This window comes from Carlito syrichta, unplaced genomic scaffold (assembly GCF_000164805.1).
Source record: "Carlito syrichta isolate Samal-C Ts95f unplaced genomic scaffold, Tarsius_syrichta-2.0.1 Scaffold155199, whole genome shotgun sequence".
Classification (NCBI taxonomy): domain Eukaryota; kingdom Metazoa; phylum Chordata; class Mammalia; order Primates; family Tarsiidae; genus Carlito; species Carlito syrichta.
In genome coordinates this window covers 19,918-36,920 of record NW_007099295.1, presented here as the reverse complement: position 1 = coordinate 36,920, position 17,003 = coordinate 19,918, and the positions used below count along the sequence as shown (strand labels likewise).

The window sequence follows — 17,003 nt, the reverse complement described above, 5'->3', positions numbered from 1 at the left end:
CACTCACCTCAGCCTCCCAAAGGTGCGGGATTATAGGCTGAGCCACCGAGCCCGGCCCAAAGTCTTGAAATTACAGGCATGAGCCACTGCACTTGGCTGATTTCATTCTTTTTTCTTTTTTTTTTGTACAGACAAGATCTTGCTATGTTGCCCAGGCTGGTCTTGAACTCCTGGCCTCAAGCTATCCTTCCACCTCAGCCTCCCAAGTAGCTAGGACTACAGGCAAGCACCACCACACCTGACTGATTTTTTAAACCATTTTTTTACAGCGACAGATCTCGCCATGTTGCCCAGGCTGGTCTTGAACTCCTAGCCTCAAGCAATACTCCTTCCCTTGCCTCCCCAGTAGCTGAAATTACAGGCATAAGCCACCACGCTGGGCAAGATGTTTGGCTCCTTGGGGGTGAGGAGGGCACCTGGGGTCCTCGGTCCTCCGTGCGCCCTGCAGGGAAGCTTCCCCTGCCCTCAGCAGCCTCCTGTCTGACCTCCCAGGGTCCCTTGGGGCGCTCCTCCCCCAGGCAGCTAGGGCGCCGGGGCAGGGGAGGGCTCTGTCCGGAGGAGGGTTCTACCTTCTGGTGCCTGGCTCCGCGGATGTGGGCCGTGTAGGCGTCCGCCCCAGTGCAGGACACGGCGCACAGGGCACAGCACAAGCTGCCACTGGGGGGCGTTCCTGCGGTCCTGGCTGCCACCTTCTTCCTGTGCTTCTGACCCTCCAAGTGCTCCCGGTAGGTCTGGACAAGGAGAGGCCACCTGAGGGGGTGTGGATCCCGGGCACTGCCCCGTCCCCGCAGGCCAGCACTTGGCACGTCAGGACACAGCAGGAAACAGCCGCCCCATGCCCCCGCACCCCCATCCCCAGGTGCTGGTTCAAGTGTCTCTTTATCAAGCTCAGTCAACAGACTCAGAAGCTCAGACAGAAGACAGGGGTTGCTTCCCTTTTTGGAAAATCAATGGGTTTCTTTTTGTTTTTTGAGTTGGAGTCTCACTCTGTCACCCAGGCTGGAGTGAGGTGGCACCTCACAGCCACCGCAGCCACCACCTGCTGGGCTCAGGTGATCCTCCTGCCTCAGCCTTCCAAGTAGCTGGAACCACAGGCACGTGCCACCATGCCTGACTAATTTTGTGATTTACTGTAGAGACGAGGTCTCAACAGGTTGCCCAGGCTGGTCTCAAACCCGTGGGCTCAGGCAATCTTCTCGCCTCGGCTTCCCAAAGTGCTGGGATAACAGGCTTAAGCCACCCGTTCGGTCATGAGTAAGAAAGCAGCCTCTGGCTGGGTGCGGCAAGCCACACCTAACATACCAGGCCAAGCTGGGAAGATTGTTTGAGCCCTGGAGTTTGAGGCCAGCCTGGGCAACATAGCCAGACTTCAGCTCTACAAAAAATAAAAAACGTAGCTGGGCATGGTGGTGCACGCCTGTAGTCTCAGCTACTTGAGAGACTAAGGAGGGAGGATCACCTGAGCCCGGGGGGTTGAGGCTGCAGTGAGCTGACAGAGCAGACCGGACTCAAAAAAATAAATACAGGAGATTCTTCTCGTGAGCATCCCAAACATAGACTGCTGTACAAACATGCATACACACACGCTTTAGGCTCAGCAGAGGGTCCGGCTCCCTGTACCTACCTTTCTGTGGCCCTGCTAAGATGGCCCCCTGCAGAGGGACGCCACCCCCAGGCAGCTGCTGGCAGCATGTCTGTCTTACCCTCAGGGGCTGCATCTCAATGGTCAGAGTCAACAGAGAAACCACCATGGGTTCAAGACCAGGCTTCTGTGGCCACGGTGTGTGCCAGGGCTCGATCTTGTTTCTTCCACTGCAGGCCCATGGGCCATACTTTGTTTTGTTTAGAGACAGTCTTGCTCTGTCACCCAGGCTAGAGTGTAGTGGTGATCATAGCTCACATAGTCTCAACCTCCTGGCTCAGGCAATTCTCCCGCCTCGGCCTCCTGAGTAGCTGGGACTACAGGTGCGTGCCACCACGCCTGGCTAATTTTTTTGTGTGTGTGTGGCTAAAGATGGGGTCTTGCTATGTTGCCCAGGCTGGGCTCAAACTGCTGGGCTCAAGTGATCCTCCTGCCTTGGCTTCCCTAAGCACTACGATTACAGGCATGATTGCCATGCCCAGCTTTTTAATTTTTTTAAATTTGTGCAGAGACAGGGTCTTTCTGACCCTCCTGCTCGGTCCCCCCGCAGGGCCAGAAACTCCCCCCTCCTGTTTTGCACACACCCCGACTGGGTCTATGTTGCCCAGACTGGTCTCGAACTCCTGGCCTCAAGTGATCCTCCCGCCTCAGCCTCCCAAAGTGGTAAGAGGACGGGCGTGAGCCACTGAGCCCAGTCTTAAGGCGAGGCGAGTCTGGCACACACTTCTCCGTGCAAGGTTCACCAAAGACCTCTCCTTGGCAAGCAATGCCCCTGACCCCTGGGGTTCTGACCTCTGCTCTGCCCGGGCCTGACTGGGGGGCGGGGTGACTGACCTGGGACCCGGCACAGCTGATCCTGCAGAGGTCGCAGTAGTGTAGCTGGGACTCCCCGGGGGTTTCCCTGGCCTTCGGCAACTTGTGGGTAGACGGAGGCTTTGTGGTGAGGGCGTCGGCAGGCTCTGCCCGGGGGCTGCCTCCTGCACCCGCAGGCGGTGGGGAAAGCGGCCTGGGAGACAGTGGCAACGGCTGGGGGGGCCCCGGGGAGGCGGGGACTGTATCTGGGGGCGTGGCGGAGGATGACGAGGCCAGGAGGTGACCTGAGGAGCAGAGAGAAGAGTGAGACAGGAGACAGGCGTGGACCCCGCCCTGGCTGGCTGTGGGGACACCGAGCTGACCCGTGTAGGGGCCCAGGTGGGATCCCAGGGGTCTGGGGGGCAGAGGGTCACAGGGACGTGGAGGCCTTGGGCATGGCGCTGGGGGCGGGGGGCAGGTGTAATCGCGAGATGCTCACGGGCTACCCGGTCTCTGCGGCAGGGGCCTGGGCGTGGCTGTGAGCCTGTGGGCTGGGCTGCCCCTGCCACCTCTGGGCCTGAAGGACAGGCAAAGGCTCTTCAGGCCCCCCATCCCCCCTGACTCTGGGCTCAGCTGGCCAGAACGCACTGAGGTTTAAGGCCAGACGCGTGGGCTGGTCCCCACAGTGACCCACAATGGACCAACTGGTCCCCACTTCTTTCCAGGCTCTGACTCTTCCTCTGCTCCCCGGGGAGAAGGGCTGTGTGTGGCTCCAGCTCTGACACCAAGTCCCTCCCACGGCTTATCTACTGCCACCCTGGGAAAGCTGCCTTGAAAAGTAAATGGTTGGGCATGGTGGCTCATGCCTGTAATCCCAGCCCTTTGGGAGGATGAGACCGGAGGACTGCTTGAGTTCAGAAGTTCAAGACCGGCCTGGGCAACTTGGCGAGACCTTGTCTCTACCATAAATCAAAAAATTAGCTGGGCATGGTGGTGCCTGTAGTTCCAGCTACTCAGGAAGCCAAGGCAGGAGGAGGACTTGAGCCCAGGAGGTCAAGGTTGTGGTAAGCTATGAGTGTGCCACTGCATGCCAGCCTGGGTGGCAGAGTGATACACTCAGACTCAAAAAAAGAAACATAAACATCAGCCTTATTTCTGGTTCTCACGCTGTCATGTTCATGGACCTCGCCCCAGCTAAGACCAGGGCCCATCTGAGAAGACAGCCCTGGTCACATGACTCCCTCCTGGCTCACCTGCAAATCTAGAGTGTTTAAGACTTAACTTTTATGTATTTATTTTTCAGAGACAGGGTCTTGATTTGTTGCCCAGGCTGGAGTGCAGTGGTGTGATCACAGCTCACTGCAGCCTCAACCTCCAAGGCCCAAGCGATCCTCCTGTTTCAGCCTCCTGAGTAGCTGGGAGTATAGGCACCACCATGCCTGGTTTTTTTTTTTTTTTTTTTGGTGGTAGAAACAGGGTCTCGTGGCCGGGTGCGATGGCTCAGAATGTAATCTCAGCACTTTGGGAGGCCAAGGCAAGAGAACTGCCTGAGCCCGGGGGTTCAAGACCAGACTGGGCAACCTGGTGAGACCTCGTCTCTACAATAAATCACAAAAAAACCATCCGGGCATGGTAGCATGCATCCATAGTTCCAGCGACTTGAAAAGCTGAAGCACAAGGATTGCCTGAGCCCAGTGTGTTGAGGCTGCGGTGGCCATGAGTGTGCCACTGCATTCCAGCCTAGACAAAAAGAATGAGAATCCAACTCAAAAAAAAAGAAAAAAAAAACAGGGTCTCGCTATGTTTGCCTGGCTGGTCTTGATCTCCTGGCCTCAAGCAATCCTCCTGCCTTGGCCTCCCAAAGGGCTAGGATTACAGACAACAAAGGAGAGCATGGTGGCCACCAGATGTGACTTAAGTCAGGTGTTCCCTGTGCTGTGGCGAATGTCTCCTTGTTCCCCCAGCCCTGCAAATGACCCACCTGGCTGGCAGAGGGCATCCCCAGCCATCATGGGCTCAGGCTGGCAGGTGGCAGGCTGCGGGCACTGCTCATCCTCATAGCTCGGGGAGGCCGTGGACCACCAGTGGTTGCCACTGTCCTGCATGAGGGTTTCCATAGGAGACAGAGCAGAAGGGGTTGGCTCAGGGCGGGCCAGATACAGCCTCATTCCCTCAGTGCTCACCCCTGCACGCCAGTCTGGGACTGAGCCCTGGCTTGGACAGGGGACAGGCATGGGACATGGCAGCCAGGTGGCTCTGGGGAGCGGACGCTGATTTCCGAGAGTCCAACTGTGGTTTGCAAAAGGACTCCAGCAGAGGGGGAGTGGGGGGTAGGGGTTGCAGGGTGAGGGATGGAGAGGGTGAGGTCCGGTGGGGGACGGGATGGGACGCAGGCTGGCAGGGAGGGGCTGGATGTGGTCCACGGAGACACCTTTGCAACACCAAGTGGAAGGCCGAGGCTGGATGTGCAGCCCTGGGCTCTGCAGCTGGGAAGTGGGGGGCATTAGCACCGGTGTGGCTGACACCCACAAGCGTCTTCTCGGGCAGAGACAGGGGTGGAGGGAACGGAGGCGCCCTGGTCTGTCTGAGGCCCGTGGCTGAGACCAGCCGCTCCGACCACAGAAGGGGCCCCCAGCCCATGCGACCTTCCTCCTCAGAGGCACCCCTCAAGCTGGGTAACAGGCAGGCGACAAATCTCTACACAGCATCACTGTCCCAAACGCTCCCCCGGGATCCCCCAAATATGGCGGTCCCCAAGAGCTGAGAATTCTCCCTTTATTGCATTTACTTATGTATCTTTTTAAAGATGAGGGTCTCACCATGTGGCCCAGGCTGGTCTCGAACTCCTGGGTCCAAGCGATCCTCCCACCTCGGCCTCCCAAAGCGCCAGGATGACAAACATGAGGAACCGCACCCGGCCAAATTCTCCCTTTAGGAAGCGACTCTGATCTCACTGATCTCTCCCCACACCTCAAGTACCCAATGTCAGCAGAAAACGCCAGAAGGAAAGATCACGGGAAAGGGGCCCGTGAGAAAGTGCTCAGACGGGGAACCCAAGCCCTCACCCGTCCAACACTACCCACGCTTTCCGGCAACTCTGGACAAAGTAAAGATGGCTGGGTACCTGGCAGACAGCTGCCGTGGTGGTGGCAGGGACAGACTCCTGGTGCCAACGGCTGTAGGTGCGGTCCTGGCTGGAGAGGGGCTGGTGATCACCGTACCCCGCTGGGGTGGCTGGGGGAAAAGCTGAACTCATGGCAAAGCCCACGCCAGGAGGGGGCTGCATGATGTAGCTGGCCCCTGCAGTGGGCCGGGGAAGGGCCGTCAGATGCACACTGGAACCACAAACACACATAAAAACCCGATGGATTACAGCAGTTCTTTTTTTTTCTTCCTTAGCAACAGGGTGTGGCTCTGTCACCCAAGCTGGAGTACATTGGCGTGATCATAGCTCACTGTAGCCTCCACCTCCTGGGCTCAAGCGATCCTTCTGCCTCGGCCTCCAGAGTAGCTGGAACTTACGGGCACAAGCCACCATGCCTAGTTAGTTAGAATTTTTTGCAGAGACGGGATCTTGCTGTGTTACCCAGGCTGGCCTTGAACTCCTGGCCTCAAGCAATCCTCCTGCCTCAGCCTCTCAAACCACTGAGATTACAGGCATGAGTGAGTCATCACACCGAGTCTATGGATTATTATTGGTTCTTTTTGAGTCAGTTTCGCTCTGTCACCCAGGCTGGAGTGCAGTGCCACACTCAGTCACCACAGCCTCGACCAGCTGGGCTCAGGCGATCCTTCCGCCTCAGCCTTCCAAGTAGCTGGAACCACAGATGTGCACCACCATGCCCAGCTAATGTTTGGATGTACTGCAGAGATGAGGTCTTGCCAAGCTGCCCGGGCTGGTCTGGAACCCCTGGGCTCGGGTACTCCTCTCGCCTCTACCTCCCAAAGTGCTGGGAAGATAGTTGTGAGCCAGTGCCTCCGACAGACTGTTTATTGCTGTGAAATGCTCCTCAGCTGCCCAGAACACTGTGAATGCCAAACCTATCCATGTGTGCTTCTGGAACCCGCGGGGGAGGGTCACAGCCTTCGGGGAGGGTCACAGCCTTCTTGCTGCCTGTGTATCTCACCAGGAGGGTTTGCAAAGTAGGTCAGTTTTCTCGGCATCCCCCGTGCCTCGAGGCCTGGGCAGAACCTCTCCTGCAGGGCAGCAAGACCCTCCAGCTGCCTGAGATTCTGGTGCCGCTGCCTGTTCCTTCATGTCACAGAGCCGGAGATGGAGGGCAGGGCACCGCCAGTGTCCCAGAGCACACGGGGACCAGGGACGGCTGTACTGCTCACAGCCAGCTTTGAAGAATCTCAGTGTCGGGAAGACCCGCCATGTGAGTGGGTCATCGAGAGGCAGGCGAGCGGGCTGGCGTCCTGGCTATGCCATTTACTGGGTCTGTTTCCTCAGCAGTAAATTGGGTACAAGGATAGTCCCAACCTCACAACGCTGTGGCGTGAACGTGTTAATTTGTGGAAAGCGCGTCTAACCACGCCCAGGCCCCCATGGAGGGGGGGCCCCTAAGTGGGAATCCCAGGAAAGGGGGACCCTAAGGAAGGGGCCCCTGGGCAGGCATCCCCCAAGCCAGCAGTCACATGAAGGGACAGAGTTCAAGGCCAGGACTGAGGAATTCCTGACTCATCAGGCCTTCCCCGGAACCCAACTCTGGACAAAGGCCACTGGACAAGCTGGAGCACCAGAGCTGCAAGCTGACGTTTAGAAACCGCTAAGTAACCTGCAACTCAATTTTTTAAAAAAAATCTTTATTTATTTATACTAGGGGTCTCACTCTGTTGCCCAGTCTGGAATGCGGTGGCATGATCATGGCTCGCTCCAGTCTGGACCTCCTGGGCTCTGGCAATCTTCCTGCCTCGGCCTCCCAAGTAGTTGGGACTACAGGTGCCACCACACTCAGTTATTTTATTTTTTGTGGAGACGAGGTCTTGCTATAGTTAGTACCCAGGCTGGTCTCAAACTCCTAGACTCAATCGATCCTCCCACTTTGGCCTCCCAAAGTGTGGGATGACAGGCGTGAGCTACTGCACCCGGCTGCGGTTCTATATATGTATTTTTAATGGCTTTAAATAATTCTGAGGTAGCCATATGATCTTCCTTTGTCATTTCTATTTTGCCTGAAACATACCAACTGGCTTGATCGAGATGTAATTCGCCCATTTAAGGTGCACGACTTGGAGGCTTCAGTAGATCCATTCATGCAGCCACCACGCAACTCGCCCGAGAGCACGTTCCTCACCCCAACAGAAGCCCTGAGGGGACTGCAGGGTGGTGCGGCCCTGGGGACCAAGCCCAGCAGCCCTGCTCCTGCTAAGGGGACAGCAGAAGCTCAAGCAGGTGTGTTCACACTCGTGTTCACAGGCGCATCATTCACGTAGCCGCAAGGTGAGCACGGCTCACCGTCCGCCAAGGGTGACGGGTCCACATGGTGTGGCCTGTCTACACGTGCAACACAACTCAGCCACAAAGAGGAAGGCCGCTCTGACACAGGCCAGTGTGGACAGACCTGGAGGACATCACACTCCACGAGATCCAGACATGGGAGGACACGCCCTGTGCGACCCCACTCCTAGGAGGTCCCTGAAGTCAGGTCCGGAGAGACAGGACGTGGGATGGTGGGTATTTGGCACAGGAAGAGGATGGAGGTGAGTGGGTTTGTTTTGTTTTTTTGAGCCCGAGTCTCACTCTGTCACCCAGGCTGGAGTGCGGTGGCACACTCACGGCCACCACAGCCTTGACCAGCTGGGCCCAGGCGAGCCTTCTGCCTCAGCCTTCCAAGGAGCTGGAACTACAGGCACTCGCCACCACACCCAGCTAATTTTTTGATTTATTGTAGAGATGAGGTCTCGCCAAGTTGCCTGGGCTGGTCTTGAACCCATGGGCTCAGGCGATCCTCTCACCTCAGTCTCCCAAAATGTTAGGATGACAGACGTGAGCCACTACACCTGGCCAAGGGGGTGAGTGTTTTATGGAACAAAGCTTCAGTCTGGGGAGAGGTTCTGGAGATGGTGGTGGTGGCCATTGCACAACACTGTAAATGTGCTTAATGCCACCTAGCTGCACCCTTAAAATGGTTAAAATGAGAAATTTATGTTATCTATATTTTACTACAATGAAAAGAAACTCCGGCCCACTAGCAGTCACTCCTGTCTCCACCCATCTGGTGTGCCTTTTAATAATAATAGACATTTCTGACTATCCTAGGAAAGTAAACTTTTAGAACCATAAAAACGGGCCAGGTGCAATGGTTCCTCTATAATCCTAGCACATTAGGCTGAGGCAGGAGGATCACTTGAGCCCAGGAGTTTGAGACCAGTCTGGGCAACACAGCAAGACCATATCTCCACAAGAAATTAAAAATGAGCCAGGCATGGTGGTGCACGCCTATAGTCCCAGCTACTTGGGAGGCTGAGGCAGGAGGATCGAGTTCAGGAGGTTGAGACCACAGTGAGCCATGATCGCACCACTGCATTGCAGCCTGGGTGACAGAGTGAGAGACTGACTCAAAAAAATAATAACAAAAAAACCCCACAAAACATAAAAATGAAGCTTGCAGGGCATGGGGGCTCACGCCTATAATCCCAGCATTTTGGGAGGCGGAGGCAAGAGGAATGTCTGAGTCCAGGGATTCAAGACCAGCTTGGGCAACTTGGCAAGACCTCATCTCTACAATACATTTTTTAAAAAAATTTGCCAGGCGTGGTGGAGTACAGCGGTGGTCCCAGCTACTTGGAAGGTTGAGGCAGAAAGATAACCTGAGTCCAGCAGGTCAAGGCTGCAGTGGCTGTGAGCTGTGCCCTGTACTCTAGCCTAGGTGACAGAGTAAAACTCTAACAACAACAACAAAATTAATTTTTCAGTGTTTTATGCTTACATTGCATTTCTGATGGAAACGCATTTAAGTTTGCACACTTTCAGTACACTGGTATCTTGTGGCTGAATCCTTTAGAAGGCCAGGTCCTTCTCCTGGGTCCCAGCAGACAAGGGGGGGTCTCATGCCCTGAGGCATTCACGTGGCATCTGGAATGGGACTCCTTGTGGCCCACCGGGGTTGGGGGGATCAGACAGGCAGTCTCCTTTCTCCCTGTGTCTCTGCCTAGGCCTCAGAGGTGTAGCCCTGACTGGAGAAGCGCTCTGGTCTGTTTGGGCGGCCGGGACAAAGCACAGTGACCGGCCGGCTTCACCAATGGGGATTTCGTCTTATGGTCCTAGGGGCTGGACAGCTGAGGACGAAAGTGACCCAGGGTTGGCCCCTCTGCGGTCTCTCCTTGGCATGTCGACAGCTGGATCCTTCACGTGTGTCTTTGTCCTTCTTAAAAAACTTTTTGGGGGGTACAGACTGAGTCTCACTATGTTGCCCAAGCTGGTCTTGAACTCCCAGCCTCAAGCCGTCCTCCCATGTCAGCCTCCCAAAGTCGTGGGATTACAGGTGTGAGCCACTGTGCCCAGCCTTAATTCCCACTTCTTATGAGGACACAAGTCAGGCTAGAGAAGGGCCCAGCTCATGACCTCACTTCAACCGAAATCCCTCTTAAAGACCCTGTCTCCAAATCCAGTCACATTCGCAGGTGCTGAGGGCTGGACCTCAGTAAATGACCTTATGAAACATACTAAGGTGTCAGTTCTGCCCATGACCGCTGCTTCAGGCCATTATCACAACCAACTCCAACGACGTGAAGATCATGATTATACGAACATCATCTGTGCTGAAATGAAGGCCCATGAAATAAACTGGGAAACAGCATTACTGATGGGCTAGTGTGCTTTAATTTTACCTAAGAAATCCCAACGTCACCAGTCCATCAGACACACACAACAACACAGTTATCCCTGGGGTCCTGGGGGTGGGTTCCAGGACGCTCCACGGATTCTCAAGCCCGGGACAGGAAACGAAATGGAATTCACATGTAAGCTACACACAACCTCCAGGTATACTTCAAACCATCTCTAAGTCACTTACAACCTAGAAATGGGTGTGACATGCTGCTTGGCACATGGTAAATTCAAGCTTTGCTTTTGGGGCCTTTGTGGATTTTTTTTTCCAAAAAAATTTTTTTTGAAAGCAGGATTTATTGAGAGGACAGAGAAGTTCCCACAGTGGGAGGGGACCCGAAAGGGCTGCCCTTTTCCAAATATTAAAAAAAATGTTTTTAGTTTTTTTAAGAGACAGGGTCTGTCTCTATCACCCAGGCTGGAGTGCAGTGGCACGGTCACAGCATACTGCAGCCTGGGCTCAGGCAATCCTCCTGCCTCAGCCTCCTGAGTAGCTGGGACTAGAGGCATGAGCCACCACATCAGGCTATCTGTCCAAATGTGCTGGAACTGCAGATGGCTCCACGTCGTGGAGGGCTAGGGCTGGCAGGAGTCAAATTCAGTCATCTCTGAAGTTGTGCCAACATAGAAGCCAGAGCGTCACACACTCCTTTTGTGCATGTTGCTAGAAAGGTGTATTTGTCACGGCAGGCGGGACCGAACATACTGTATTTAACGTGAGCCAGCTGGGTTGAGCATGTTAACATATGCAGACATGTGGCATGCGTGCTTTCGTCTGCACTTCTGCCTTGGGATTCTCAAACATAAGGGCTGAGTGTTCACGTGCTGGACAACATCACAATTTACTCGCCCATTTTCCTGTTGGTGGACACTTATGTTGTACAGTAGTTATCCACTGCTGGCTAATAAGCCATGTGGCTTAAAACAACAGTAAGCATGGGCCAGGCACGATGGCTCACACATGTCATCTCAGCACTTTGGGAGGCTGAGGTGGGAGGATCGCTTGAGTCCAAGAGTTTGAGACCATGGGCAACATGGTGAGACCTCGTCTCTACAAAAAATTAAAAAACTAGCTGGGGCCAGGCATGGTGGCTCATGCCTGTGGTGCCAGCTACTCAGGAGGCTGAGGCAGAAGGATCACCTGGGCCTAGGAGGTCGAGGCTGCAGTGAGCTGTGACTGTGCCGCTGCACTTCAGCCTGGGTGACAGAGTGAGACCCTGACTCAAAAAACAGAAATCACACGGCATCCTGGCTACCACATGCATCACATCTGCTCCAGCTTGCAGGTCGGGCTCAGGCTTTACCCCCAGGAGGAAGGAACGCAGAGAATTGATGGAGCCCTTTTTACCTAGATGCTCACACGTTGCCTCCAACCTTCTGCTGTCCAATCAGCACCCAGCTCTGCTCTGCTCAGTCCTGCTGCTGGCCTCCCTCGTGCCTTCCTGTCTCAGCACCACCCACGAGGCACTGGCAGTCGAGGGCAAGGAGGCCAGGAGCCAACCCCGATCTGCAGGACTCGCTCTGAAGCTGGGCCAGCCTGGGTCTCCCACGTCACACGGGAGGGCGGGGCCCAACCAAGCTGGCGGGGGAGGGGGAAAAAGGCAGGGATGGGGAGGGGACAAGCAAAGGCCAGGCCTTCCTGCCCCAGGAAGGCTCAGCGAGAAAGTGTGACTGGCCAGGCCTGCAACAGCAGGAGCAGCAAAGTCAAGTTCAACTGCAGATCAGACCCTCTGGACTAAGATCCACGGCCAGGTGCCGTGGCTCATGCTTGTAATCCCAGCACTTTGGGAGCCCAGGAGTTCAGGACCAGCCTGGGCAACATAGTGAGAACTTGTCTTTACAAAAAGTTAAAGTTAAAAAATTAGCTGGGCACGCTGGAGTGCGCTTTTAGTCCCAGTTACACCGGAGGCCACGGCAGGAGGCTCGCTTGAGCCCAGAGGTTGAGGCTACAGTAAGCTATGATTGCACCACTGCACTCCAGCATGAGTGACAACACAGTGAGAACTTGGCTCTAAAAAATAAAATGAGACGGCAGCGGTGGCTCATACCTGTAAGCCTAGCACTTCAGAAGGCCAGGGCAGGAGGACTGCTTGAGCCCAGGAGTTTGAAACCAACCCCGTCTCTACAAAAAGTAACTACCCAGGTGTAGTGGTACGCACCTGTAGTCTCAGCTACTCAGGAAGGTGTGAAGGGATGGCCTGAGCCCAGGTGACTGAGGATGTGGCGAGCTGTGATCTCCCCACTGCAACTCCAGCCTGGGCAACAGAGTAAGGCTCTGACTCAAAAAAGAAGACACAAAACATGCAGGGATCAGAACTGGCGAGACGGGAGGCCTGGGGACAGAACACATGTCACTGTGTCGCCTGCAGAAAGCACAGCCAAAGCTTTCTGCAGACACGTCCAAGGACATGGGCTGAGCTCACACCCATTCTGAGGGGAGCTCGGTCTGGCAGAGCCCGGTCTGGCAGAGCCCGGAGGGAGGGAGGAAGGAGAACTGCAAGGTTGCTCCCCCTCGCCCACCCTCCGCGGGGGAGGGGAGCTGGCGTGAAAAGGTCTCCTTGGCAGCCGACCCTGGCTCCAGAGAAATGGCTGGCTCAGCTCTACACCCGAGAACCTCCCTGCCCCGCCTCCTTCTTCCCCCTCTGGAAGGTTTTTAAGACAGGAGTTGGGGCCCAGGAGGATGTCTCACTCCTGTAAGGCCAGCGCTTTGGGAGGCCGAGGCGGGAGGACCGCTTGAGGCCAGAAGTCCGAGACCAGCCTGGGCAACATAGCAAGACCTCGTCTCCACAAAAAGCATTTTTAAAAATGAGTTGGGCAAGGTGGTGACACCTGTAGTCCCAGCAAACTGGGGGGCTGAGGCAGAAGGCCTGCTGGAGCCCAGGAGCTGGAGGCTGTGGCGAGTTGTGATCACACCACTACACTCCAGCCCAAGGGACAGAGTGAAACCCTGTCTCTTTTTAAAAAGAAAAAAAGATGAGTTGAGTGATTGCCTGAGCCCACAGGTTCAAGACCCGCCTGGGCAACTTGGCAAGACCTCATCTCTACAATAAATTTAAAAATTAGCCGGGTGTGGTAGCGCGCGCCTGTAGGTCCAGCTCTTTGGAAGGCTGAGGCGGAAGGATCGCCGGAGCCCAGCAGGCGAGGCTGTAGTGGCCGGGAGCGGCCACTGCACTCCAGTCTGGGCGACTGAGTGAGACTCCAACTCAAAAAAAAAAGAAAAGAAAAAAAGAGACAGGTCAGCAAAGTGTGGCCAAATCCCACCCACTGCTTGTCTCTGTGTGGACTCCAGGCTCAGAGTGGTTCTTACACTTTTAAATGGCTGGAAAAAGTTGAGTGATAGGATTTCATGACAGGTGAAAAGTATATGAAATTCACATCTCAGGTTTTGCTGGTCATGCCCACCAATGACGCTTCCCTCGGCAGAGCTCAGCGGCCGCCGACCTCGGTGTGGCCCACAAGCCCGAAGACACTGACTGCGGGAAGGCCACTGACCCCGCTGCCAGCAACAGGCATTGGCTTCACTGGGGGCTGGGCGGGTCCTCACTGGGGTGCCACCTCCTCCAGGTAGCCTCAGCCTTCTCCAGGTGGGGACCCAGCGGGGCTGATGACAGCACAGTGTCACTTTCCTGGCCGCCCCTGGCCAAGGCAGGGCCCAAGGATGCCCAAGGGCAGGGCCAGGGACGGTCCCCTCTCCCAGACTGGACAGCAGCAGGTTCGCGTGAGAGGGGATGGGTGGATGGAGAGATGACAGCAGGGCGTTCTGGCAACCTGGTACCTGTGGTGGTTTGCGAGCTGACCAGGCAAATCCACAGCAATGGGAAGGACACTCCGAGGCTCAGATGCTTAAACCAGGGGACCCAGAGTGGGGGTCTCACCCGGGTGATCCTGCCCCAGTGGACACTGGGCGATGTCTGGGGACACTGGTGGATGCCACGCCTGGGGGCGCTCCTGGCAGGGAGGGGGTGGAGGCCAGGGACACCCCGGCAAAGGACAACCTGACCCCACATACTAAAAGTCTGTTGAGAAACTCAGGTCTGGAAGTTCACGGTGGGGTCCGGGCTGAGGACTGGGTCCAGGGCCAAGCACTCCAGAGGAAAAGCAAGCCAGGTCGGCGGATGTGGTGATGCCACTGCCCCTGCCAGGCCCCAGGTCTCTGGGGAAAGTCCCATGCCCCTCATGGTGTCCACGGGGGAGGCCCACCCGTCACCAGCATCCCACGATTCCTCACAGGCAGGAACCTTGCGCCCTGCTGCGATTCCCAGAAACCACACAGGTTGCCCTGCAGCCACCTGGGGCTTCCCAGACACGGGCTGACACGCCCAGCTTTCACAGGTGACCGCAGAGCATGGGTTGGGCTTAAATGGCACATTTTATATTATATATATTTTGCTACCAAAAACTTAAAAAATAAGGGGGTTCTGACACAGACCACAGCATGGATGGACGGTGAGGACGTCATGCTCAGTGAGACCCCGACACAGAGGCCAGGGACGCCCTGGGCACAAGGAGTGTGGCTCTGTCTCTATAAAATGTCCAGGATAGGCCAGACCACAGGGACAGGACGTGGACTCGTGGGTGCCAGGGGCTGGGGGGTTGGTGAGTGGAGACAGGGTTTCTTCTGGAGGTTACAGAATGTTCTGGAACTAGACAGAGGTGGTAGCTGCACAAGTCTGTGAATATACCCCACACCAGGGAACTGTCCACTCTGACAGTGCCTTGTGTTATGTGAGTGACATCCCGCCAGGGCCATCTCCTCACAAAGCATTTACTGGGCATCAAGATTCATCTTACGGTCAAGGCCCAGGTCACATCTGACCCGTCCACAAAACCATCACAAATATTAAGCTAGGGCTTTAAACTGACATTAACAAAAAAGCTCAAGCCGGGCTCGGTGGCTCAGCCTGTAATCCCGCTCTTTGGGAGGCTGAGGTGAGTGGACTGCCTGAGCCCGCAGGTTTGAGACCCGCCTGGGCAACTTGGCGAGACCTCATCTCTACAATAAATCAAAAAATTACCCGGGTGTGGTAGCGCGCGCCTGTAGTTCCAGCTACTTGGAAGGCTGAGGCGGAAGGATCACTGGAGCCCAGCAGGTCGAGGCTGCAGTGGTTGGGAGCAGCCACTGCACTTCAACCTGGGTGACAGAGTGAGAATCCAACTCAAAAAAAAAAGCTCATCACGGTGTGTAATTAACAGTCTCAGGCTGGGCGCAGTGGCTCTCGCCTGTCATCCCAGCACTTTGGGAGGCTGAGAAGGTAGGATCGCTTGAGGCCAGGAGTTTGTGACCAGCCTGGGCAACAGACCAAGACTCAATATCTACGATAACTACCACCACCCCCAAATGGACTCCTTCTACCCGCTTTTCCTCTCTTTTTCTTACTTTTTTGTGTCTGTGTTGGAGTTCCTCTCTGTTGCCCAGGCTGGAGTACAGTGGCACAATCACAGCTCACTGCAGTCTCGACCTCCTGAGCTGAAGGGATTCTCCCTCCTCGGCCTCCTGAGTAGCTGGGACTACAGCATTGCATGCCAGCTCCTTTTTTTTTTTTAATAGAGGTGAGATCTCACTAAGTCTTCCATGCTAGTCTTGACTTCCTGGCCTCGGGCAATCCTCCTACCTCGGCCTCCCAAAGTGCGAGGAATATGGGCATGAGCCACTGGGCCCATCCCTCTTCAACATATACTCGGATGCTGAGACCCTCACAACTCACCAAATGCTGGAGAAGGGAAAGAGAAGAGGCTATCTGGGGGTGGGCCATGGCTTGTTCTTTCTGGTCTTTCTAGCAACCAGCCCATAACAGGTATTTCCCACACGTCTGTGGAGCGCCTGACTCAGAGACTCCTGGTAGCTGAGACTGACCATGTGAGCAAAACGAAAGCACGTTATCCCGGAAATGGTGGCAGCTCGGAGGACACTGAGGTTCCCTCACCCCCGAGAAACCACAGGGGCCATGAAGCACGCCGTGTCGAACAGTCGGCCTGGATGGTGATGTCAAGCACAGGGACACGAACGAGGCAAGACACCCACAGGACAGGAGGAATCCCTTCCAAATTAGTGTCGAGGCCGGGCACGGTGACTCACGCCTGTCATCTCAGCATTTGGGAGGCCGAGGTGGGAGGATCGTTTGAGCCCAGGAGCTCTAGACCAGCCTGGGCAACTTGGCGAGATCTTGTCTCTACAAAAAAAAAAAAAAAATTAAAAAATTAGCCGGGTGTGGTGGGGCACACCTGTAGCCCCAGCTACTCGAGAGGCTGAAGTGGGAGGATTATCTGAGCCCAGAGGATCAAGACTGCCGTGAGACATGATCGTTGTGATTGCACCACTGCACGCCAGCCTGGGCAAAAGAGTGAGACCTCCACTCAAAAAAAAAAAATCTAACTTGGCATGGTGGTGCCTGCAGTCCCAGCTACTCAGGAGGCTGAGGCTCCCTCCCCCCACCGATGCCTGGGTCCTCCGCCCCTTTACTACGTCATAAATATCCAAACACCCAGGTCTCCTCTCCCACCTTACCGCCCCAGCAGTGTCCCAGCTCCCCGGACACCCAGGTGCCCACCCTCCCTCTGGGCTCCCCATCAGGCCTCCATCCCCCTCGTCTCTTACTGCCCCTCCTCTGGCATCCTCCCGGGCCTGTCTTCTCTCCTTCCCCGAATCAGGCGTCAGGCCCCCTCCCATCCACTCCCCCCCAGAGCTCACTCCCTGGCCGCCATGCACCCTCCAGTCTGGAGTCTCCCCCCACCTCTCCG

General features: G+C 55.7%; 1 protein-coding gene across 1 annotated transcript in view; it reads right to left on the bottom strand.

The window, feature by feature from the left end:
* The window catches only part of ZFR2 (zinc finger RNA binding protein 2), a 26,804-nt gene extending 21,015 nt beyond the window's left edge, over nt 1-5,789 (bottom strand). The window contains exons 1-4 of the mRNA XM_021709056.1: nt 5,559-5,789; nt 4,416-4,533; nt 2,477-2,739; nt 570-731 (exon numbers count right to left, since the gene is read on the bottom strand). Coding sequence (XP_021564731.1) covers nt 570-731; nt 2,477-2,739; nt 4,416-4,533; nt 5,559-5,789 — 774 coding nt within the window. The remainder of the gene's footprint in view (nt 1-569; nt 732-2,476; nt 2,740-4,415; nt 4,534-5,558) is intronic.
* Nucleotides 5,790-17,003: the final 11,214 nt, after the last annotated feature.